This window comes from Corvus hawaiiensis, chromosome 27, assembly GCF_020740725.1.
Source record: "Corvus hawaiiensis isolate bCorHaw1 chromosome 27, bCorHaw1.pri.cur, whole genome shotgun sequence".
In the NCBI taxonomy this organism is placed as follows: domain Eukaryota; kingdom Metazoa; phylum Chordata; class Aves; order Passeriformes; family Corvidae; genus Corvus; species Corvus hawaiiensis.
In genome coordinates this window covers 3,379,060-3,403,976 of record NC_063239.1, presented here as the reverse complement: position 1 = coordinate 3,403,976, position 24,917 = coordinate 3,379,060, and the positions used below count along the sequence as shown (strand labels likewise).

Below are 24,917 nucleotides of genomic sequence, written 5' to 3'. Positions count from 1 at the left end.
CCGCAGGGCCGCCCCGCTCTCCGCCGACGGCAGAGGGCGCCTGCGCGACCGCGCCGTGCCCCGGCCCCACCCCCCGCGGCAGGCGGAGCAGGAGGCAGCACTCGCGCAGCGCCGTCACTTTATTAACTCCCCGTTACAGCACCAACGACCGGAGGCACCCCGCTGCTCTTGGCCCAGGAACCCCGCGGTGAGCCCTTCTCGGGACCGCGGTTCGGAGAGTGCTTGCAGCGGGAGGGTCCCGGCAGCACCAGGATCGTGCCCCCTCCCCAGCAGCTCCCTCCAGCCAAGGCACTTGGGCAGCACCGGCCCCCGCGGCTCCCAGCGTGGCTCAGACAGGGCCGCGGGTCCCAGCCCACAGCCCCTTCTTTGTCACTCCCCATCTCTCATGTGTGTTGCCCTGCGAACCTACAGGCAGGAGTTACTTCAAGCAGCAACTTCCAGCCTCTGTAGCAGCAGCCAGCAGTGAGGAAGCTTCTGCAGAGACTGGCAGCTGCTCATAGAGCAGCAGGCTGTGAAGGACCTACAAAAACTCTGAGCAGCACCTTCTGCAACTGACCCCTCCCCGAAGATCCTTGTACCAGTTGGGACATGGAAGGGACCTGCATCTCTCCCCATGCTGCCTTCCTACCAATAAGGAGCCTGGGTCTCTAAATGCCGCCAGGTCTTCAGGTGAGAAAGGACTAGAGCAGCAGCCCCAGAGGTGCCAAGATGCTCCCAGGCCCTGCTGGCACTCTTCACGGCATGGGAGGGAGGGCGGATCATGCCCACATGGCGGATCTTGTAGTTCTTCCCATGGTTGTTGTCCCAGTGGGTCTTTTGTCCACACTGGAAAGAGATGCAGAACTCTGTGACCCTATGGGAGATGGATGGCTTGGGCAGGATAAGCTCAAAAGAGAAGATGTCTGTGTCAGCTGAGCCGTACATGCTGTGCATGTACTGGCAAGAGATGTCCTGGAAGCTCTTCCAGCCATCAGACGTGATGCGGACCGTCACTTTCTTCTCATACTCAATGTTTCTAACCTTCACTGTCCCTGACAGAGCACGGTCCTGGATCAGACAGCTCTCCAGGCAGACAAAGTTGCTGTGCAGGCTGTTGCGGAAAGTCATGTAATTCGCAGATGGCTGTGGGAAGTCCAGCACATACCTGCACACTTCTGGGTGTAAGTCCCGCAGCTTAGGTCGGAAACAGGCAAGGTCTGTCAAGGCATGCTGCAAATCACAGAGGTCCTCCTCAATCTTTGAGAAGAAGCGGACAGCCGTCAGTGAGAGCCCCTTCATATCAGCAAACACAACCCGCTTCTTCTTCTGGCCCTTGGAGCTCTTGGTACTGTCTCGCCGCTCCGGCTCAGGTTCTGCGCTCAGCTTCTGGTTGAGACAGGATCGGAGGGGTTTGCGGCCTCGGTTGCCCCGCAGCTCTTCGTAGGAGTTCAGCAGCTTGCGGATGGGGGGCGAGTGGCTCAGGCAGAGCCGCACGGCCAGGTCCACGGGCATGGCTGGGGGGACAACAGCCCGCCCGCTGCACACCTGGAAAAGCCTGGAGGCGAAGAGGGGGTCAGACAGCGCGGCCCCAGCCGTCAGCCCCGGCGAGCCCCCCGCCCCACCCGCGCCCGGCCCCGCTCACTCGCCGCAGCTCATCGCGTCCCGCCCGCTCCGCTCCGCTCCGCTCCCGCCGCAGCGGCTCCTCCTCAATGGGGCCGTGGGAGCGCCCGCGGCCGGGACACCCCGCGCCAGCCAATCACAGCCGCCGCCGCGCTCCGAGCGGCCAATGGGGCTCGGGGCTGCTCCCACCCCGCCCCCTCCTCCCGCGGAGCCGCGCTGGCGCCGGGCCGGGCGGCGGGGAGAGCCCGGCGGTACCGGAGAGCCGGCGGCACCGGAGAGCCCGGCGGCACCGGAGAGCCCGGCGGCACCGGAGAGCCGTCGGTACCGGAGAGCCCGGCGGCACCGGAGAGCCCGGCGGTACCGGAGAGCCGTCGGTACCGGAGAGCCCGGCGGTACCGGAGAGCCCGGCGGCACCGGAGAGCCCGGCGGCACCGGAGAGCGCACAGCGCGGCCTTCTACTGCGCCGGGCAGGGGCCAACAGGGGGACCAGCACACAAATGGCTCCCGGTGCCAGAAAAACACGAGTGCTTTTGGAGGACCAGTGTCTGTGGAACAATCAACACCGGGAAGTAGCTCTGGGAGAAAGAGGAGCATGTTCCTCTCATATAGTCTTTAATGGGGGAGGTTTGAACTGGTTTTATACACCCCTTTTAAGGTAATTGTCCCAAGGTAGCTGTTTCCAGGGTGTCTAAGCAGAGAAAACCCCACACCCTCGGCTCATCCTCTACCAACTCAGAAGCTTCTTACCCTAGAGGTGTGCACTGAGAAGGAAATTTGCTCACCCCCAAGCACACAAGAGACACTGTGGTGTCCCCGACATCTATGTTCAAAATCACCCTCACTGTTCAGCTCACATGTGACTCCTTGACAGTAAAGACTGTCACCTAAATCAGATCACCCCTGCCTTGTACTCCTTGCTAATCTCCCCAGAGCTGTCTAGCCATTTATGTTAAGCAGCCCTGATTGTTCCTGCTGACAGCACAGATTTTCATCAGCTCATGACACAGCTGACTGACCTATCAGTATTTCTCCATGGGCCTCCATCACCACCATGTCTGAATGTCTGCAGCACAAGGCAAGACACCTCTCACAGGATGGCCAAAGTGAGCTTGAACCCAGGGCCCAGCTGGCAAAAACATGATGCAAAAACATCCTTTCAACACATGGTCTCGGGCTGACAGTGCAAACCCCACCACTTCAGCGACCTGGGGTAGCCAACACAGACATGAGTCTTCCTAGCAATGAAACCAGTTGCCACACCTTTCTGTGGCCCCCAGGAGAGCAGCTGCGGCTCAGGCAGGGAAAACACAGCTCACCATCACTGCCCTCCCTGCAATCTCTTTCACCATCCACCTACTTTGCATTCAAAGCTGATCACTAAGCAAACCCAAGCTATTTCCACCCAGGGGACAGCAGAGAACAAGGAATGTATTTGAACCCAAGTTTAACAGCAGGACCCATGGATGCTGGAAAAGCTACTCCTACTTTACCCATTCTCTCCCAGCTACACAGATTAAAGTGGATGCACTGCTGCATCTTCTTCTCCATCTAAAAGTACAAGCCAAACGCATCATCTTCTCAATATAGTTGTGGACACCTCCTTCCCCCAGCGCAGACAGAAGAGAGGTGCAGTGTTAGCAGTTCCACAGATGTCCTGGTATTTAGTCATGGAAGGACACAAAAGCACATTTTCAGGTGTGCCACAACTGACTCTGACTTGGAGCCTGACTGATCTCAGCCTACTAGCCATCTCTCCTGCCTAGGACACTTTGTGCCAGCTGCCAAGCTCCAGAGAAGAGCTGCACCAAAGACGCTCTGGGAAACCATCAGGTCAGTTAAAGTTCAGCTGCTAGAAGAGGACAGATGCCCCTCACGCTCACACTGCTGCAGCCATGTGACACGCAGCAGTGTGTCAAGTACAAGCTGTCTGGACAAGTATTCAGTCAAACTGAATAGGGCCAAGGAGAAAGCCTTCAGACGTGCCACCTGCACACTCCTCAGGCAGATCCTTTGGAGCACGCTTTCACAGCAGCAGATTAACGAGGATTTTGTCTGGAAGCTTCAGTCACCTCTGTGAAGTTGTCTGGCTGTAAATATGGGCAGGGCACAATCCACAAGCCCTTCCTGGGGGGGCTGTCCAGAGGAACATGCTACTGATTCCTAAGGATTAAACCCAGCCCCCTCTTAACATCTATACTTGAAAGAATCTTCTTTACCTAAATGGATTAATTAGGAAGACTATAAACCACACATGCAAAGCCACTCACACTACAAGATGCCCTGTGTCACCCCCAGCCTTGTAGAGGAAGATGCTCCCCAGACACCCCTCATGCAGACCATGCAGGGAAGAGAGACCCTGCCCTGATGAACACAAGCCCCTATCTGCCCATGCACTCCACAGGTTCCAAGCTGAGGTACCACAGAACACCCTGGCTTCTCCTTCCAATTAGAAGAGGCCTGCATGGGGCAGCAGGGCCAGAGGAGCTTTTGCTTTGCATGACCAGCAAAAATGAACTCCGTGTTCCCCTTCCCTTAGCAGTGGTTTCTGCAGAAGGGAGTCTGACAGTGTCTATTCTCACAAACACAACCTGAAGCTGTACCAGAACCCCTCACCCTCTGCAAGGAGGGTCTCATATGATGCACAACAAAAACAGCCTTCTTCTGAGTCCATGCCCCCAGCTGTTCCATTTTAGTGATGTTATCTGCCACTGCTCTTAGACAAGGCATCCCAGCAGCTACACACTGAAGCTTTACAGACATTGCCCTGTGACACAGCCTGCCCTCACTCAGGAACGCCAGAGTAAGGACTGTATGGCTGTATGCTGGGCATGTCACAAGCAATCAGGAGCTCGATGAGCTGTAGGGGTAATGAATGCCTCTGCAGTATGACACTGTGGTACTCACCCCCAATTGCCACTGTGCTCTGCCTGCCACATCTGTGGGGACCTGGCCCTGGGAGGGGACCCAGTCCCAGAGGAGACCTGGCCCAGGCACCCCACAGGGAGCTCCTGCCAGCCCCAGTGTGGCGGGGCGGGCAGGGGAGATGGTGTGGTGGCTGCTCCTCTGACCACACACTTACCTCTCCCCTCAGATGAGCTGCACAGCTCCTGAGGCCACCAGAGGGGCCACGGTTCTGTAACGGATCAGGTGCTGCGAGCCCTCCTCCAGGTTGATGGCATATTCCCTGCAGAGACAGGCGGGACGTGAGCTGCAGCCCACGCCCATCAGTGACACTGACTGGTACCTGTGCTGCACGGGGAAGTGCCCACCTACCTCTGCTCATCTGTCTCTGGCTCCACCAGGATGTTCTCCTGCCGCTCCAGCACCCTCAGAAACACAAAGGAGTCCAGGTTGGGCTTTGGAACTGCAGACAACAGATTCAGAACACAAGCTCAGCCTTCACTTATGTTCCCCTGCAGAACACCGAGGGGTCTGAGGGGCAGCAAACTTATAGCCAGCAAAGGGAACACCAGACACTTCTAACCAGATGCATGTGCCCAGCCTCACTGTAAGACAGGACGTAACAGCAGGGACCAGCATGATCCTCCAGCAGCAGCATGGAGCCATGTTACAACATTACCATCACATCACCTTTGCTTCAACTGAGCAGCAAGTGGAGGACTAGCCCCCTTACATGTGGGGCTCCCTGGAACTTTCCCCACACTTCCCCTTGCTTCTACAATTTTCAGATCACCCTGGAGTCTGGATGGACTCACCTGACTTTAGGAGAGACACTTTCTGCAGGTTAGGTGGCATGTGTTTTAGGACCACATTTTTCAGGTAAGCCTCTGTATTTGCCATGTACCTGAAACAAACCATTGAAGTATTGACTTAGTTAATAAAATACAAATCTGGAGGGAGAGTATTGACTCAAAACAAGAGTAAGCAACAGCTCCTCATCCCACAGGCACAGCCAAAGACAGGCCCTTGGCCTACCCTGGTAACTGACTCAGTCACCAGAGTTATTTTGTTTTAGTTCCTTTCTTGCCCATAAGGAAACCTCCTGGTAAAACACACTGATTCTTACTTCAAATCCATCTAAGGCTCACAGAACTTCAGCAAAACACACAGTTAAGTTTCTATAATCTATAAAAGGGGAGGAAGATACATTGAAAATCTACTCACTCTTTAGCAAAAGCAAACTCCTCTGGTGATAAAATGGAGGGCTCCCCTTCAGCTCGAGACTTCTCCTTCTCCAGGATGTGGGGAAAAAACTTCTCTATCTAATATTGGAACACAATCCAAAAGAATTATACAGCTCTCTCCCAGGAGTTCAGTGCTTAAACCCCCACTTCTCCACTAGATTCCCCTACAAGCTGTAGGAGCAGCCACAGGCCTGCCCAAATCCCTGCTCCTGAACTAACTGTGGTATCACACAGGATTGCCAAGCTATACAACCATGTGTACACATAGCAGGACTCAGGCAGAATGGGACAGCATTCAGCTGTGCCACCCTAAGCTTAGATGAAGCAAACAGCACTCACAGTGTTGTGATCAACACTGCTGTGACCTTCCTTCATTACAATACGAAAGCATGTCCAAGAAATTAATTTCTTTGAGTTAAGCTTCTGAGAACAGAGAGAGAGCATGCTTTAATTAAATGCCATGCTGAAGCAGGAAGCTCTGTGTGGGTAAAAATGCCTCCTGAAATCACTCTTTTACACGCTCTGGGCTGCACAGCAAGCATTACCTTCACCAGTCGACACCGCAAGTAGCTGCTGAGCACGAAACGGATCCTTTCAACCTCCATGTGGTGAACACTGACCTTCAGGTCGCCCCTCTTTGCCCGCTTCAGGTTTGCTTCCTGCAAGAAAAAGCAAAGAGAAATTAAACGGTTGAAATGTCAGACAACAAGAAACAGAGAGGAAGAGGGGTTTTGTACATAGAACCCACAAAATCAGACTACGGCTGCTTTTGACGACTCAAAGAACACCGCTTGTTTGTACTTCAGCCCCTCTCCAAGGCAAGCTCAGAGAAAAAACTCAGAGAAGCTTTGTCTCGGAGACAGGGAAGCAGACAAGCCCGGCCCTCTCAGAGAGGCTCAGGCATGGACCTGCCAGGCCAGGCAACGAGGGCGGGCCTGTCCCACCACCCCAGCCAACAGAACCTACCATATGGTCCAGCTGCTCCACAACACACTCGATGACTTCAGGTTTACTCTCCAGCAGTTCTGGAGCAAATTTCTCATTCAGCCAGGCCTGAAAGAAGGCAGGCTGTCAGTGAAAGCGAGGCAGACCCTAGCTACACAACCCCACCAGCGGGAGGGCAAAAACACGGCCGCGGCCCCGCCGCTCGGCATCTGCTCCAGAGCGCCCAGCGCTCAGCAAGCCCCGCGCTCCCCGGCCCACGCCTGTCGCTCCAGCCCGCGGCACCTGCTCCAGGCTGTGGATCAGCTGTGCTGGGGTAAGCACCAGCTCCTCGCCGTCCGAGTCCCCGCCGGCCGCGGCCGCCATCGCTCCCGCCAAGCCCGCCCGCCCCGCGGAACGGCGCACGCGCAGCGGCCCGGGAACGTGGATAAGGATTCCCGGTACGGCCCTTGGGCCAGTCGGGAAGCGGATTACGGCCGCGGCTGCTCCGGCCAATCAGAAGGCGGATTGAAGAAGCCATCTTTTTCGGCCAATCAGAATGCAGATTGAAGCTGCCGCTTTTTCGACCAATCAGGAGACGGATTGAAACTGCAGCTTTTTCGGCCAATCACAGTGCGGCTCGCGGCTGCAGCTTTTCCAGCCAATCAGGAAGCGGATTGAAGCTGGCCAATCAGGAGACAGAGAGGACATGCACCTGTTTAAGCCAGCCCGGAAGTGGATCAGGCTGCAGCCTTCCCAACCAATCAGGGAGCAGATTCACGCTGCAACTCCTGGGCCAATCAGGAGCTGGATTCAGGCTGCAGCTTTTTTGGCCAATCAGGAGGTGGATTGAAGCTGCAGCTATTTCAGCCAATCAGCACTCAGCAGGTATGACCCCCCCCCCCCCCCCCCCTCCCCGCCCCGCATGAGCCCGTCCCCCACCCCCAGCACCAGGGACGAAGCCCCGCTGCAGGACCGGCCCCGCTGCAGGACCGGCCCCGCTGCAGGCAGAGCTGTCGGACCCCCAGGGACACAGCCCTGGCTGTGCCACAGGCCGAGCCCCGACGCGCTGCAGTTCTGGCCATTCCCAGCCCAGCGTTCCGGAGTCCCCCTGTGCCCCACACCTTGGTGCTGCCAGAACAGACCTGGACACAGTTTAAGAAAAGGTTTACTGATCCATCAGTACTTCTGCCAATATTGCAACAGCTCTGAAAGGCAAACACTGTTACAGTTTAGAAAAAACAAATTTTATACAATGAAAATATTAATCAAATCTCAAACCCCCACAGTGGCTAAGGAATGAGCCTGGAGTTCATATCCAGTATTAGCACCTGCAGCACCACCACCAACCAATCCAGCCCCTCTACCCCTGCTAAGCCATCTCTTCTGAACTCCTGAGTTCCTTCTACAACTGGACACTGACACTCTGCCCCTATACCAGGACACCTGGGCTTTGATAAGGTTAAAGGATATAAGAGAAAGTATTCAGCCAGCTTGGATTGTGAGAACTTCACTTGTGTAGGTACTGCTGAGCAATGTCCATGCACGGGGACACTAAGGAATGCACAGCTCAACTCCTCAATGTGTGCCAGCAGACAGAATTAAGAAATCCACCTTACACAGTATCTTAAAGTTTGTCAGATCAATGTTTTCCTATAAATTATATATAAGAAATCCATAAAGAAACAGTTTTACACTTCACATATTAATCAGAGTAGGGTGGGAATCGTTATTTTTATTGGCTCAGCATCCACTTTACTGTGCTCACTGTTTCATGACTGAACAGGCCCCTCTTGGTGAGCACTGACAGGGCCAACAACAGCACAGACACAGGGGCAGAAAAACCACCAGGGTTAAAGTCTGGCTACACCCCCCCCTTCTAGGGACAACCAAGACATTAACACAAGGAACATTTTGCCTTTTGGTTTTCCACAAGGATCAGCACAAGAGATGTTGCCTTGAGTCACTCCTTGCTGGGAAGAGGCACTGTGTATCTCTGCACTCTAACACTGAACTGGAGGGAAATTCCCAACTTTGAGCTGGAGCTTTCCAAAGCTCAACTGACATACAGAAGGGTTTAAGAACCAGGGAGAAACAGCACTGCACTTACAGGACTAAAACTAAACCTCTCTTGGGCTGAGGGCCCCATTTCTTTCGGGAGAGAGCGTAGCTTTACCACTTCTGCCTTTTCTTGAGAAAAAAAACCCAAACCAAACCAAAACTAAAAAGTGATCCTGTTGCTTCCAAATCTACTGCAAAGTGGATGCTGACCAGCTAGGTCACCCCCTGGGGAGCAGTTTGAGGAAGTTAGTCCTTGTAGTAGATGGCACTGTGGATCTGGCAGCAGAGAAAGGAATGATGCTCTAAAGTAGGAGGTAGGGGAGCCTTGGTACAGCAAGTCCACCGGTGAGCTATCATCTAGAAAAGAAGTTTCATATGATTAGAAACTCTTCCTAAATCAAACCAAAAGCCCCCCTACACAAACCTTTCTACAGCTGCAGGAAGACTGTGGCAGGAGGAGCAAGTTACCATGTGTTATGGTGAGCAGCATGAGCAGAACCCAGAACTCTTGATTTCATTTGTCCAACAGAAAATAAAGACCTTTATTGTTTGTTTCTTTTTGCATAACAGGCATAAATGTTTCCCATCTCTTTTCCGTATACACTGCCAACAATCCATACTTAACACTCCCATCCCAGGACCTGCAGAGCACCTAACATAAGGGAGCCAGTCCCAATGTGAGCTTTCCAAAAGCAAAGTCAGGGATAGTAATTCTGATGGTCTATATTGGATACTATTAGCATGAGCCTGTATTTTGGCCTTCCCCTTCCAAGTCCAGTGAACACTCTTCACTTTGTGACTTGCCCCACAGCACCAAGAAAACTGAGAGCCTCTCAGCAGAGCTCTTCCAGGCTGCTGGCCCCTCCTACCCGAAAGCATCACAAGTAAAGACACCAGCGTGATAACTACAACAGCAGCCAACTGAAAAACTGCAACAAAAAGGCTCAGTATGCTAGAATACACCCAGGAACAGAGTCCATTTTTTACTGACCTGAATAGAATTTTGGACATAATATAGCACAAGTTAGCACATTTACACAATCCAGACCCAAATTTCTGCAAGGTAATGTTCAGCAACATCATGCCTAGTACTGATATTTTTACTTTCAACAAGAGCTGGTCCACACAGGATTTATGTGAACAGTCTTTGATTACATACGAGGGTGGCATAAACTGTCTCAGTATGACAGCACCCACCCCTCTGAGCACAGAAAGATGTTGAGATTGATCTGAGATAAGGGTAATGTACCTGAGACTCCACAGTTCTATCTTCCACTGGTCAAACCTCTGTCTTCATAAATGGTAATTTCAATCTGCACAGAAAAGCTGTCAGGGAAATACACTATAAAGAGACTATGAAAACATAACCAGAACAAGGCAGAAAAACATTAAGGTGATAGGACTTTTGATATATTAGCTGTTTTAAGGCAGGTCTCAGAGCTCCAAAGCAAAGGGAACAGTCCATGTGAGATGCCTCATCAGGTAAGAACACTGGCTCCCAGCCCAGGGCCTGCACAGGGACTTGGTGCTGTGTACAGAGGATTTGAGCCTTGCCCCTCTTCTGCTAAATTTTGGGGAAGGCTGTGCACCAAGGAAAAAAGTTAACACTGCTAATAAGTCACCCACCAAACTGAAAATGCTTTTACTCAAGTTGAATGTTGTTTGGTTTTTTCCCAGGAGGTGTACACACAATGGAAAACACTTAAAAGAAAAAGGGAGTCATGTAGGTGACAGCTCTGAGCTACTTGGATGACAACACAGAAAATCCAACTGCAAGGAATTAGCCTTACCATACATTCAATTGGCATTGGGTTCCAAGTTGCTGTGGTTTCAATATTTTCAAAGAAAGATGTGTTACTCATTACACTCCACCATTTGCTATGAGAGGTCTTTACAACTTCAGGCAATAACTACATAAAATGTCTGCAGTGTGGCTCAAGAGCTGAAGAAAAAGGGTGGAAATAAGCCACACTGGAAGCAAGAGCAAGTGCTGGGCTTGCAGTGATCTTGTATCTCAAAATCTTCACCAGAACCTGAACTGAGGGTTGCAAATTAAGTAATGGCCAGCTCTTGTTCTCACAACATCAACTTCTGTCCTACCAACACGGTCGCTTCTTTCCCCAGTCAGAAAAACAGCATTTCTGGAGGTCACTGGAACAGAGGAAGTATCTCGATTGCTCTTTCCATACAGTCCCAAAGGTCGTGTTCCACATTTTCATGGGCTTTCCATGTGCCAAATCTTAATGTACTAAAACCTGACTGGAGACCAGGACACAACAAAGAGCAACAAGACTAATCACAGATTCTATATCACAGATCATGCATGAGCAGAGGTGCCTCACTGAGAGAAACAAGGAGCACAAGGCAGGAGACAATGTCAGAAGCCACAGAAGGATACAACTCGTAATCCTCTTTCAATGGGGTCTGTCAGCAGAAGGCCCTGAGGAGCGTAGATCTTCTCATTCTGTTCCTGAATGAACTTAGCGATTTTCTTTAGAACCTGGTAATGAAACAGCACAGGAGTCTCGATTATTTCCTTTCCAGCGATATCACAGCTATGGCAACATGAGAACTAACATGCAACTGTCTGATGGCTCCACAGTGCAGGCACTTCCCACAGGATTCAGGGTGACGCCCATGGGCCCAAACTGACCAGTACCAACATGTCTGAGGTACATCCGTAAAGAATCTGTACCACAGTGCTGCAAGTCACAGGAAACCCACCAAGAACCAAGTACTTGCCTGCAGGCTGAAGGGGAAACAAACACATACCTTTTCATAGTGTGTCTCCATGCACAGGAAGATGGTGTAGGCAGTCAGGCAGGCGAGACAACCCTCAAGGTAAGATTGGCCCCCAAGTTTTTCAGCTTCTGCATAGAGATTGTTCAGTGTCCGGACTGTCTCCTCAAACTGCTGCCTGTCAATCTGCAAGAAAAGCAAGTGGGGCTGTCAGCTGCACACTTCAGAACTCACCAATACCCCTGTACATCCACCTCCACTCATGGATCATCTGCACTGTGCTCAGAGCCCCAGCCTGAAACACACAGAGTTACAGACCTGCAGTTCTTTGTTAGACACCTGTCCTGTGCTCAGGCTGACTCTGAATTCAAACACAATGTGGACACAAACCCATTCAGAGCAACACACCTAAGCAAATGTGCAATTCAACTGTGAAAAAAACGGAATTCATGCACAGGGATGCACTGGGTTAAAATGAGCAGGTAGAGAGTGGATGGACACTCCATACCCACAGTGCCTTGGTGCTGCTGCAGTGCAGACCAAACACACCCTCAACAAAACACAACAAAGGAACACGGAAGAGAAAAAAGTGGAATGAGAGAAAGAAAATGGGGTAGGAAGGCGTGTTTGTTTGACTGTCAGCTGAAGATACCACAACTGACAGCACCGAGCAAAACGAAAGTACTTGAGACAGCATTTGTGAGGCCTCTAAGCGGGTTCGGCAGGACGGGCAGGATTCCAAGGGAGAGGACAATGTCAACACCTGAGACTCCACCTGAGAGCACGGAGCCGGCTCTGTTCTCACAGACACAACGAGTACATTCTGCTCTACTGCTGCAAACCAGCCGCCTTCCCCAGGACTGACCACAGTCCGGGACGGGGACACGAGGGAGGAACCACGTCCGCTCCTGCACCTGAACGGCCTCGGTTAGAGATTCGTGCAGGAGATGCTATCCCGCCCTCGGGGAACCCGCAGAACTGGCTCCAACCCGGGCAGGGCACCTGCGAACGCCACCTGGGCGCAGGCCCGTAAGGCCCGGGCCAGGCCCTGCCTGGCGTGCAGGCTCCGTGCGCCGCTCTCGCCGCGAGCCCCGGGCCGGCCCCGGCCCGCCCCGCCTCACCCTGTTCTCCAGCTCGGCCGGGAACTTGCTCTGGAACTGGCAGCGCGTCCCGCCGCTGTAGTCGCGCTGGATGAACACCTTGCCCGACACCGGCGCCTGCTGCGGCCTCATCGCGCCGCCGCCCCTGGCCCGTCCAGTCCCTGCGCTCCGCCGGGCACCCCGCGCGCTCCGCGCACTTACGGCTGTCGCAAAACCGCCGAGGCGACTCCGGGCTGGGGAAGGGCGGAAGTGCCGCCAGGCGCCACGAGGCGCGGCACTGCGCAGGCGCAGTCCCAGGGGGCCGCTGAACGGCAGGAGTTACGCATGCGCAAAAGCAGCCGTGTCCCATTGGGTGTAGGGCTGCTCCCCTTCCATCGCAGGCGTGGTCAGCCCACGTGACCCCCCCCCCCCGCCCCGCACTTGGTACCGCCCGGGCCCCGGGCGCGGCCCCGCCGGGAGCCGGGTCTGGCGCTGGCCCCGGCGCTCCCAACGCGGGGATCAATTTCGTGGTGTTTGCTTGGGAATTGGAGCCGGTGGGAACAGACCGACAGCTGCTCCCGCAGCTTTATCCCAGCTGGTTGTGCCGACGCACACGGGATCCGTTGGTGTCCCATTAACCTTTGCCCGGGAGCTCCAAGCTGCCAAGCGTCAGCAAGGGCACAGGTCACTCCGGTTAAGGAAAACCTGGAAACTGCAGTCCGGGCAAGCAGCAGAGAGCTCAGGGGCAGTCTCACACCAGAACAATGTGTCCTGGGGCCGCAGTGCGGGATGGCAGAGATGTGGCCCTGCTGCTGTCCCTGTGTGCCCCGCTGCGCCCCGCGGCCGCCGTGCTGGTCCGTGGCGGCTGAGCAGTCTCTGCTGCGGTGCCAGTCAGAGGCCTGGTTATTTAAACGATTGATAAAACCCATCACTTGGTGAACAAAAAGCAAAGGGATGAAAGCATTTGGGACTTCAGTTTCATTATTTGCTGCTGCTGCTCCTCAATCAGCTGGAGCTTCCGCTCAGGAGATGATAAACATGAAAAAACTTCCCACGCATCCCAAGGGGGAATGAACTCCAGTACAGATCTGCTGGCTTGGGTCATGCTCAATCTCTGCTGGGTCAGTGTCCAAGCAATGATGCAGGGCTGGATGTGCGTCCTGTGAACCTGGGCTCCGGGGCTGCAGTGGCATTGGCGGCATCCCCCGGGCCCTGGTGAGGCTTATGAAGGAGGGTGTGCTGCCGGGCTACGGCTGTGGGACCCACGGGGAAGGGAGGGAGCTCCTGGGCGGGAGTCCCAGGCTGCTTGGACATTGCCCTGCCACATCTGGACACAGACCCCTGCCCCTGTGGTAGTTTGGTTTCAGGGCAGACTTCCTACCGACAGACTTCTCCGTGTAGTAACTGGAAAATGCAAATGTATGGTGCCCTTCCTCCAGGGAATCCCTCAGTGGGGCTGCAGCACTGACGCCCCTGAGGAAGCTGCAGCTCCACAGGGAATCATCCTCCTACTAAAGACACCCAGGGTATCTTTTAAGTGGAAATGACTGTTTTTTCACAATTAGGTGAAGCAGAAATAATCAAACAGGGCCACAGCCATAGTTACCTTGTATCTGATTGCAAGGGTTCAGTCCTGCAGGGATTACTTCATCGAACTCTTCTGCTAGTAGTTCCTTTTCTTCTGCTCAAGTGCTGATAATGTTTGCACCTCCTACCACAGGGGATATAAAAATCTGTTTTCAAGAGGAGCCGCTCTTGCACCCTGAGTCGGTCTGTGGACTTTGTGGGCAAACAAATCCCAGGAGTGGCTGCTAGACTGAACAGGGAATATGCAGAGGTGACAGACTGTGTGTGGAGAGGAAGCAGCATACCACCAGTTTAAAGACACAAAGACACCTTTTCCCATTTGCTTTTAGTCTTTCTATTCTTAAAGTGGAAACTGCATTTACTTGTCTGGAAGGCTCAGCAGGTATTGGGAGGGGACTGTGTTGTCTTCCCACTTGTTCCTATGTTGGGCACAGCTTGAGGGAACCAGCGGACCCTGCCTGAGAGTTCCTGAGACTTCCTGTGAACCCTCTGCATTTGCAATTTCCACTTCATTCCCATCATACCAGAGTCTGGTGCAGTGTTGTCCTTGCTATGCAAGAGGATTTTTGATGGCCAAGAGGAATTCAGTGACAGTGGAGCAGCAAGAAACATTAACCCTTAATTCTCAGCTGGGGGGGCCACCAAGCAGTGAGAGACCCTGGTTGGAGTGGCAGGACTCCCTGCTGCCAGCGAGGGGTCTGCAGCTTCCCCCTTGGCTATCCAGGTGTGAGGACAGGAACAACCCAGGCTGTCTGATCCCTGGCTCAGGGACAGAGGCTAAGTGCTGGGCTGCCCCAGGAACCTGGATATTTGGCAGCGGAATCTTGCCTCACCCTCCTGCTCCCCATCCCTCCCACAGGAGCAGCCTGAATTAATTAACCCTCTAGCACTCCATAATGAAGGCTAATAAACACCTAATGGATAACACAGGGCTGGGGCTGCTCCCAGCTCTTCCCTCCTGCACCCCTGAGCTGAGACCCCCAGGCCAGTCCCTGCACGCACACCTTGATGCCATCAGGTATTGTTCCTTCTTTGGAGACCTGGGACATGAGTGTATCAAAGCAAGGCGGGCTCATTCTTCCTGTGGACACCGCGGTTGGTGTCGTGACCTGCGTGTGCCAGGCGTCCACAGTCTGTCATTGCTGGGCACGTTTATGAGCCCCAGTGCGAAGGAAACGCGCTCAGAAATATTCTGCTTAAAATACTCTGCCAGATGCATTGTGTCTTCCTAACCTTTAACTGGTTCCAATGTGCAAACAGTTAAGATCATAATGTTAACATTTTCTCAGATATTTTATGTGCATTTAAAATATTTTCGAAGAATCAGCTTTCGAATACAAGGTTTTATCTGATTAGAATTTTACTGGAGTTTATAAAAACATAAAAATATATTTTCAGGATGTCTGAGATGCTGCTGACCTTTGTTGTAAACTTTAAAGCCCTTGCAGTGGAATATTATCATTATTACATGGAAGATGTCTCTGGAATTTGTGTGATTAGGTAAATGTGCTAATTTCACAGTCCCATATTGAATCACCTCTGCAATCGCTTAACACAGGAAAAGTTAATAAGAAATACGTTCATCTCTGCACCAAACCCTTCTTTTGCTTTCTGTTGGGGTCAAAGGTTTGGCTTCTGCAGACATAAATGGATTTGAAACATACACTAAAAATACAACTTAAATGCTTGGGGCAACTCTTCAATGGACTCAGTTGCTTTGCTTATCTCTCAGCAAGTGTAAGAACAGATCTCTCTTCCCCTGCATGGCAACTGCAGCACCTTCCAGCCAGCTTCCAGAGGGGTTAAGTGAGAATGCATTTCTTCCCTGTCTTAACTGGAAACCTGAATCAAGAAAGGAGATAAGTAGAATTTAATAGATGTTCTTTTTAAGACATCTACTGTTGTGCTTTTGGAACAGAAGGGATGGCAAACACTATAATCCCTGGCAATCTTCAGGTTTGCCATGTGAACAGGAAGGCCAAGCATGGAAATGGTGATCCTGTCCATTTATGAAAGATCCATGTATTGTGTTGCAGTACTTTATGATTCCATGCCTAAGTTGTTCATAATTTTAACAGGTTTATTCTGATTCAAACCAGTGAATTAGCATAAGCCTGTTAAAGTTATACAGCGAGTGTCCCTGAAATCATAAAGCAAGGTAGTAAATTACTGTGTTCAAGAGAGAACGAGGCTCTGTCTCCAGGCTGCACACCCTCAGCTGACCTGGAGTGGCTCAGGCACTTCCCACAAAAGCAGGGTGCTATCATGGGCTGTGTCTTTGGGAGCTCACCTTTGGGATCCTGTCCTTCAGGAGGGGCATTTGGGGTGCTTGTGCTCCTGCCCTTCAGGAGGGGCTGCACAGTCCCACTCTGCTCCTGCCAAGATCCACGGGCAAATCCAAGGTGTTGAACAGTCACGGACTCCTCGCTGTTCATGGGCACAGAGTTTTCCAGCCTGACCAAGCACAGACATTTGTGGCTCATGGAGGAGACAAGCATACTTCAAAACAAGGAGTCTTTCAGGCCATTTAATGCAGTATAGATGCAAGAGGATAAATCAAATTTACAGGCATGGCTCAGATTGGGAGATATATTTGCAAAGCCAATTTGTTTCATTTTATGGGCTTGAAAAATTCTAAGTCAGAGGTCCCTGTATGGTTTGAATTAGGTTGGGATAGGGGTATTCTGGAAAGCCAGATCTGGAGAAGTTTTCATTCAGGGCATTTGTAATTGAGTAGAGGCCATCCAGCATTTCTGTAATGCTCTCAAATAAAATATTCCATGTCTGCCCAGAATATAAGCTTCCACATGACAAAGAAAATTATAAATACCTGAAAATGGAGACATCTATCTTGTATTAAATATTCAGGAACAAGATTTCATATGTCTATCAACAGAGAAAGTGAGAATTTCAAAGGGTGCTGCTTTCAAATGAAAAAAAATTTAAAAAGCAGAAGGAAGCTCTAAATAGCACTAAAAAATGAAATGTTTTTTTCTCTACCAGTTTGTGCTATCAACAGGGTTATCAGTTTTGTTGTCTGAACAGGAGCATGACTGCAGGGCTTGGAACTGGCAGGTCTGTGTCCTGGTAGCTCCGGTGACCCCACTGGGATGTTCCCAGCACCCTGCCGTGCCCACACTCCGGCTTGTGCTGACCGGATGTGCCAATCGGGCAACCAGCAGCTTCCTCCTGGCCTGACAGGAATCCTGACACCCTTTCTCCAACACAAGGAGCCACTGAGACTCCCAAGCCTGTGGGCTCTGCAATGCATTTTGTGCCCTGCAAGCCAAAATCAGCATGAAGACCTTGGCAGCACTGAGTTAGTTAACGGCTGGACTCAGTGATCCTAGAGGTCTTTTCCAACCTTAGTGATTGTGTGATTCTAAGACAATTTCGGCAGAGGGATAAGCCCCTGGCTCCCACTGCTGAGCTCAGCTGCCAGAAAAGTTCCCCGGGAAGCAGAACAATCTTTGTTTGGTCATTAAAGCAGAAAAAGAGAGAGGGAATCTTAGGAAATGCTTGAAACGATTAGGTGATCTTAACTCTAAGGAGCTAAACAAATGCAAAGCAATTCCCCCCTCAGCCCCTCGTGCTGCTGTAGAATGTAATCTCATTTCTAAACACACAATTACAGAAAATAAAAAGAAAAGAAAAGAATAATTAATTTCTGCTTCCTCATGCAAATCCTCTGACCAATCATTTAGGGATCAGGGGCAATTCAGCTTCTTGTGCAAATTCCATACTGAAGGCCTGAAAAAAACAAGTGAATGGATTTACTTTTCTAAGAACCAGAATTAACAAAGGTTCCATTTTCCATGGTTATGTGCCTGGCCAGACAGCCCTTGCTGACAAGCTCTCAAAAAACATGTGTTGGCCTGTTGAAAAGGCCCCAGTGTTGACTGACAGACAATTGAAGTGACAAATTGTTTCATTGTACTTGGCAGGGAGAGCGCTGTATTAGATAATTATGGCGAGGAGGGAAGCGACAGGTCACAGGTCAGAAGACACGTCTGACCCTATTTTCTGAAAGCCCTGAAAGGAGCCCATGCCCGGGAGAGCAGCGTGATGCTGCTAGCAGCTTCTCCTTCCACTGTGGTGATTAAGAGCTAACGAGGATGGAGTGGGGATGAGCTCGCCCCAGTCCTGGCTCCCTGGAAGCGGGTGTGTGGCTCCCCAGCAGCACCCACCACCCCCCAGCGGGGCCCGGAGCATCGTCAGCTGCCTTCAGCAGCACGTTGGGACACTACCACCTTTCGAGCAGCACCAGACCCCTCTGAGCACATCGTCAGGTCCATGTTCTGAACCGGCAGGAAAAAGCACCGTGTCCGGCCCTGAGTCCTGTCCCAGGCACTTGGGCACAGACACCTTCCTTTGCCAGCCTGCAAACACCAGCAGGACCAACCCCTCCCTGCTGGGGCCTGTTTTTTTGCTGGCTACAACAGAGTACAACTAATAGTTATTGAAGCTTCTCTCCTGCCATAGAAATAAAATATGGCATGGAATCACAGCACAGCTACTCCATTGAGAGCAATGCTACACTGAGTAATACCAATAATTCAAAACAGATGAGCCAAAGGCTCAAGCACTATGGGCTCAGTATCCCAGTCTGCCCTGACCCCTGGAATTTGCTGAAAGTTACCTTGAGACTCGCCAGAACTCTTTTGTAACTTCTGTGAGGGTTATTTATTGCAAAGTCATAAATATTTGCTATGGATTTTCTCCATCAATCTACAAAATGAATTGGGTTAGAAAAAAATGTATGTACTTGGATTTTGGGCATGTGTTTCCCAGGCAGGGGAGAAGGGGTTAGATCTCCATTGTGCAGAAGACAGGCTGCTGCAGAGCTTTGGGCTCTGCTGCCTGTGCTAATTAATTCCCTTCCACAAACAGTTTAAAATGCACAGTACAGTTGAGAAAGGGGGAAGGGAGGGAAGAGATTCTTCTTTAAATCTGTTTTAAAATCTTTCATAAAATTATTTATGGTGTAAGGAAAATTCTGTTTCCCTCTCCTCCCTCACAGATGCCCTGCCAGTCCCTTAAAACCCTGAAATTCAGAGGCAACATGTTGTGCCCCAGGGAATCAGCCTTAAGTTAGCATCTCGCAGTCTACCTCAGAAGCCAGCGCTGGCACCACCTGGATGTGGGGATGGAAGTAGAGTGCCCAGGCTCCTCTCTTTCCATCCCAAGGCAAAGCTGCCTTGGGGCAAAGCCACCCCATTTCCCCACTGTTGAAAAGAGGAGGGAGAGCAGGACTGGCCTTGCCTTGCAGGCATTTCTCTTAAGTTTTTATTCAGGTAAATGCTTAAGCAAGACCTTAACTTTGAGGAGACTACAGTAGGATTTGAGCACAGGTAGATGCTGTACCTGGTGGCGAGGGGGTGACAATGAGAACTGGGGCAAGTTGTTCCCCCAATGGGTGGTCAGGCACTGAACAGGCTCCCCAGAGCAGTGGTCACGGCCCCAAGCCTCCCAGAGCTAAAGAAGTGTTTGGACAATGATGTCAGGCACAGGGTGTGATTCTCAAGCACATGGGCAGGACCAGGAGCTAGACTTCGATGATCTTCGTGGGTCCCTTCTAATTAAGCCTCCAGGATCCTGTACCTTTGCAACCACTGCCAAGTGACTGCATGAAACCTGGCAGCCTGTGTGTCCCGATGGCAATTCACACTTAGACAGTGAGTCCTGCACTCCCATGACTGGTTGTCCTGCCACCAAAAGCTCCTGAAAAGGTTTGCATGAATGAGCTGATCTAGCTTTGTTTCTGCTCCCATGGTTTGTCCTTTACCCTTTGGCCTTTGCCCAGCTCTGTGGCCGCAAGAGCGAGGGTCTGGCCACAGATGACTGCACAGCTGGCCAGATACTTACTGTGCATGGCACAATGAGCCATGGTGGGGGCCTGTAGCTCCTGCTGCTCCTCAGCCCCAGCCACTGGTATGCTTGGTAAAACACCAAACCCAGCATTTTTCTCCTGCTGCAAGGAAGGCTCCAGTGCAGTCCGGCGTGTGGGCTGTGTGCAATGCTTCCTGGTGCCAGAGAAAAGGGATGCTGTTTCCTGTGTACTTGGAGCTGCACCCTGTTTCCATCCTGCTTTTCTTCCACTGTACCAGCGCAGCAAACCCAAGCCCTGCCAGCCCTGGCTTTCCCTCCTTGGTGAGAGCCCTTGGTGCCAGGGGGACCCAGCCTGCAGCCAGCCAGGGCTCTGGCCAGCTCTGAGGAGTGGCGTGTGGCTCATGCCAGCCAGCTGGCCCCCTGGAAGCCAGATGACAGGTTGGCAAAGGCTCCCAATTTCCTTCTCTTGTCTCATGAGTATCCCAGGAAGGAACAGCTGCCTCTCTTGTTCATTGCGTACCCACCTGGGACTCTGCCCTGTGCCGGTGATTGGTCTGGCCAGGTTCAAAAGCAATGTGGCCAAGAGCACTAAGGGATTTGAATACGTGCTAGCAAGAATACCTTTCACTGCATGTAGGTAAGGTCAGATCAGGTGACCCTCATGCTGAGGATCTACATGGGCCTTTTTGTGTAGCTGTGTGTCCAACAGCATCTAGATGACACCCAGGCAGCTGTGGGTACATGTATCTGTCTGCTTGGGCACCACATGCACACCTGCCTGCGGCTGGCCACCGCCACTGACCACGGGCTCTGGGCTGGGTACCAGAGTAGTAGGAAAAGTTGAGAGAGGGAGCATGACAGGAGGAGCTATTTGTGCAATCAATGATTTACCAGATGTGTACACTGTACTAAAGACTTGTAAACATACTTTAATGGCCAGCTGTAAATCCAGGCAGTAGCAGTGCCAGCTTCATCTCCATCAGATGTGTCTTAAGAACAGCAGAGGAAGGGCTCTGAATCACTTTGTTATAGGCTCTGTCAGCTCTGCAATTATGCATGTAAATCAAAGAACCAATGTCCTCAGGTCAAAATTATTTGAGTGTCAGGAAAGGTTTTATGACCAGCAGCTTCTCCTTTGCTGGGTTCCCTGCAGTTCCTTGTCTTCCACAGATGGCATCTCCAGAACGTTGGGTTTCCATCCCAGTGCCCCAAGTGCGTGGCTGTGTTTTCACTGACTATGCTGGAAGTCTCTTTTGTTAATCACTGAAGCACAGCGTCATTAGTGAGAAGTGCAGAGTGTACACAAAGAGGAACTTGCCAAATTACTAATAAGCAGAAACTCCATCCATCTTAATGAAACAGGGTTAAGAAAATAGCAACCTAGAATATACACAATGGAGCCTTTCCAATCTGCTTATTTACTCCTGTTAGAAAGTAGTTCTGAACTCCATCTCTGGTCCTGCTTGGAGATTATCACATGGTTTCCAAACCACAGGCATCTTATGTTCTTGCAAATCATTTAGCATAAGAAGAATAAATAAATAAGTGGACAGATGGCTCAAAAATTTTTAGAGGGGAGAGGGCAGATAGGATTTCCACAAAGCAAGAAGCATGAGGAGATGTTTCTTCATGGTGGGCTAGTCTCCTGCTCCCTTCCTTTGGGGTCCTCACAAAAGCAGCCGAGGGTCCCCATGTCCTCAGGCAGCATGGGGTCACTCTTGGGCCAAGACTCCTATCACACCAGCCCAGCAGTGTGATTTTATAGCTCCCCAGTGACTTGCAGCATTTCCCCAGGTTAGTCTGGCAACCCTGTAGGGGTTTGCACCCACACCAATGCGCCTGCACACCTGTGCTCCCCAGCCACATTTTTCTTCTGTTGGGTAAGGAATGACTTGCAGTGCCTTTCATGCATGCAGCTTGGCTGCTGCTGTTTTATTGAATGCCAGCACTTGCTGTGTGTTATTCAGGCAAACTTTATATACACCACAGACCCTCTCAGCAGCCTGCACCTGGCCCAGGGCAAAGCTGAGCCTTGTGAAGAAGAATATGCTGTAATGCAGCAAATTATTACAGGATAAATATTTATAAGCCCCTGTAAACATTTGCCATCGGTTCTCTCCTGGGACTAGGGGCAGACGGTCAAGAGTTTCAGCAGTGCTGAAGGCATTAGCTCTCGTAGTCCTTTATATGTTAGCTAGTAAACCCGTCGTTGATCGCGTATAGTTATAGCATTTATTGGTGCTAATTTCACACAAACAGAAGACATTGCCTGGAATTGTTGCATGCCTTGATCCTGGCCCTGCTGCCGGCCAGCTTTTGGTGAAGGTGTCTCCTGCAGCCCTGGGGCACTGGGCACCTGGCTGAGGCATCAGAGCGGGTCCCCACAGCTGCAGAACCTCCCTGTGCAGATTCCCTTATCATGGGATGAGGGAGTGTTCCTGGCTGCATCAGTGTTATTGGAGTCTTGGAGCAATCTGCTGAGAAAAGCAGAAAACAAACATGGCAAAAACAACATCCTCCCTGGGGACTGGTCCTGGCAGGGGCTATCAGCACTCAGTGGGCTGAGGGGGGTCTAATCTAAAGGAAATATTCCCTGGGGGTGTCCAGGAGCTGTCCTGCTGCAGGGGTGGCATGGTGGGCTCTCCATGTAGGGACATGGCAGATGGGCTGCCTCTGCTGGTGCGTCCCATCTGCCCCCCAAAGAGGGGGCATGGGCACCAAGGGACAGTGTGAGCCCTGGGACAGGGACTGCAGGGACCCGTGGCCAGCTTGTCTCATCTCCCCCATCACTGCTGCCTCTGCTGGGGCTGAGACGGGGCTAATGCAGTGGTGGGAAACTGGAGAAGAAATGCCAGGGCAGGCAAGGCCGTGACTCCTCCATGCCCTCAAGTGCAGGAGTAAAACAATGAGCCCTGGGCAATAGGGCTTGTTGCATGGGAGTATTTGGGGGCTCCACTTTGCTGCTCATGCACGAAAGCCAGTCATTTGGCAAAAATCAGCTCAGTTAGCAGGCTTTGTTCATAAAGAGCCAGGGCCTGAATGGAGTCAGGGCTAATATATTCTATTATCCCATGCCTGCCTGTTTCCCCAGGGCAGCATGCAGGGAAAGGCGCATTCCAGCACCAGGTGGCCAGGGCAGAGTGTGCCCAGTGTGGGCAGGGAGGACGGGACAGGCGGGAGAACACCACTGCCAGCAGCACGGGGACATGTCACCTGCCACCTGCCCTGTCACCACTGAGCACCCACCACAGGTGAACACGGAGCAGAGTGGGATGCCGAGCTGCAGATGAGGGCAGAGCGCCTGGTCCTGCAGGCTGCCGGGATGAACAATGGAGCCAGGAATAGGCACGGTTAATTGGACTGGGCTTTTCACAGGGCAGGAGAGGTCTCAGGACAGCCAGAATGATGTGTGATGCAAAGCTTCTCATTATTCAATAAGAAAATGTTAGCCCCTGTGGGAAAGGCAGCAATAAATGGCTATGACATTAGAGACAAGGCAGATATTTAAGAAGCAGTGGGCTACATAATTATGAAGGGAAATGGCTGCGCAGGCTTCGCGCAGAAAAGTTCATGCCCAGTCTGGAAGAGGTTTGTTGGAAGAGCAGCCCTTCTTGGGCAGCTGCTTTCTAAGAGGTCTTATATTGTGTATTAAACAATTTAGTGGCCTAGACCAGTTGTTGGCGTTTTCATTTGGTTTGGGTTCTTTCCTCCTTCTCCCTAGTTTCTTATATTTTTTAAACGAAAAATGGTTTGCCAGCAATTGTATTTGCTGGTCAATTGTATTTCAGTTTGCAATTTACTCTTGGATTCCCATTCAGGCGCTGTTGTCATGAATGTGGATATCTGCCACAGAGGAGAGAAGGGAGCCAGAAAAGACCTTCCCTGAGCCAAGCTGAGGAACTGTCCAGGCCATGCATGTGGTCAGATTTAGCAGCCAAGGCATGCTGAACTGTAGCTTTTCTGTTTGGATCAAGAGGCTTGAACTGTGGCAGGCTCAGCAGCTACTGTTCAGTGTGTCAGGACTGCAGCAAACCCCACTAATCAGTGTGGGATGCTCCAGGGCACATATCCCTGGAGTGACCATGACAGGACATTTACCTGCTGCCATGTGGTATTTGCTGACCTGCAGATAACCGGAACCCTGACTGTAGTTTTATTGTGGTGTTACTGCTGTTGCCTTTGGAGAGCTCTCCAACTTTTGAACAAGAGTTTCCCAAGTCCCCACCTTGCCTGCCTACCTATGATATTCCTATCACATGCCTAAGCCTGGAACAGAAGGATCGTAGCACTGCCAAAGTCAAACACACCCATTTGCTGCTCTGCAAATAGAGAGGCTCTGAGACTTTCCTATGATCTTGCCATGGAAAATGGAGAGGCACTGGCACAGTTTAGTTCCCAACCAGAGACTTGTACCCATGGATGTAACACCTGGGTGCAAATAAAGATGCTTGAGTAAATCTTGATTGAGCAGATCAGTGCCCTGTTCCACATTACACCTATTTCCTGGGACACAGCACTATCTTCTAAATTCTCAAAAGGAGATGTTGCAGTGTTTCTTAACTGGTTTTGGTAAAAGCAAATTCTATACTGTCAGAATTTTTCAAGGAATGAGAAGTCCATTTTGCAGCTGTTTCTTGGTGGAAACAGTGATCAGTGCTTTGCCACCATTTCCTGAGCCCAAGTAGCAGGAGAGGGCCTGCTCCATCCAGCTGCCTCTTTCATTCTGCGGGTCCCTTGTTTACTGCTAAATTCTTCACTTCATTAGTGGTGCTAACTGGCTGCTCTCGTCTGCTGGCCCTCAGGTGAAAGTAGCTCTTTCAGGCTTCCAACTGCAGAGCTTCTTCCATTTACCTCTCAATGAGGTGTAGTTCCTGTTTTAAATAGTACAAGTTGTTAGAGCCAAAGGCAGCAGCAGGAAGGGGAGCTTTGGAGGATTGCAGAGGAGGGAGCTCAGGAG

General features: G+C 51.5%; 3 protein-coding genes across 3 annotated transcripts; all 3 read right to left on the bottom strand.

Moving 5' to 3' along the window:
* Nucleotides 1–101: 101 nt before the first annotated feature.
* Nucleotides 102–1,670, bottom strand: LOC125317615 (protein phosphatase 1 regulatory subunit 3C-B-like). The gene is made up of 2 exons (XM_048287485.1): nucleotides 1,622–1,670; nucleotides 102–1,534 (listed from the first exon to the last, which is right to left on the bottom strand). The coding sequence occupies exons 1-2, from the start codon at nucleotides 1,633–1,635 to the stop codon at nucleotides 625–627; spliced, it is 924 nt and encodes a 307-aa protein (XP_048143442.1). The 5' UTR covers nucleotides 1,636–1,670; the 3' UTR covers nucleotides 102–624.
* A 3,016-nt stretch (nucleotides 1,671–4,686) lies between these two features.
* On the bottom strand, nucleotides 4,687–7,293 carry GINS4 (GINS complex subunit 4; the record flags this gene model as incomplete). Its single annotated transcript, XM_048287263.1, is given in 8 exon segments — nucleotides 4,687–4,783; nucleotides 4,873–4,963; nucleotides 5,316–5,404; nucleotides 5,725–5,822; nucleotides 6,290–6,403; nucleotides 6,711–6,797; nucleotides 6,972–7,103; nucleotides 7,105–7,293. Coding segments are annotated over 8 exon segments (897 nt in total), but the record flags the coding sequence as incomplete, so codon positions are not given.
* A 522-nt stretch (nucleotides 7,294–7,815) lies between these two features.
* Nucleotides 7,816–12,760, bottom strand: GOLGA7 (golgin A7). The gene is made up of 5 exons (XM_048287488.1): nucleotides 12,587–12,760; nucleotides 11,499–11,651; nucleotides 11,125–11,226; nucleotides 9,976–10,039; nucleotides 7,816–9,083 (listed from the first exon to the last, which is right to left on the bottom strand). Exons 1-4 carry the CDS (start codon nucleotides 12,695–12,697, stop codon nucleotides 9,992–9,994), a joined length of 414 nt encoding a protein of 137 aa, XP_048143445.1. The 5' UTR covers nucleotides 12,698–12,760; the 3' UTR covers nucleotides 7,816–9,083; nucleotides 9,976–9,991.
* Nucleotides 12,761–24,917: the final 12,157 nt, after the last annotated feature.

Coding starts and splice junctions, on each gene's coding strand:
- GOLGA7 (XM_048287488.1), bottom strand. CDS start 12,697: ATGAGGCCGCAGCAGGCGCCGGTGTCGGGCAAGGTGTTCATCCAGCGC. Junction 11,652..12,586: donor CGGCCGAGCTGGAGAACAGG/GTGAGGCGGGGC, acceptor CTTTTCTTGCAG/ATTGACAGGCAGCAGTTTGA. Junction 10,040..11,124: donor TTGAAAGAGGATTACGAGTT/GTATCCTTCTGT, acceptor TTTTCTGTGCAG/ATTGAAATTACCATTTATGA.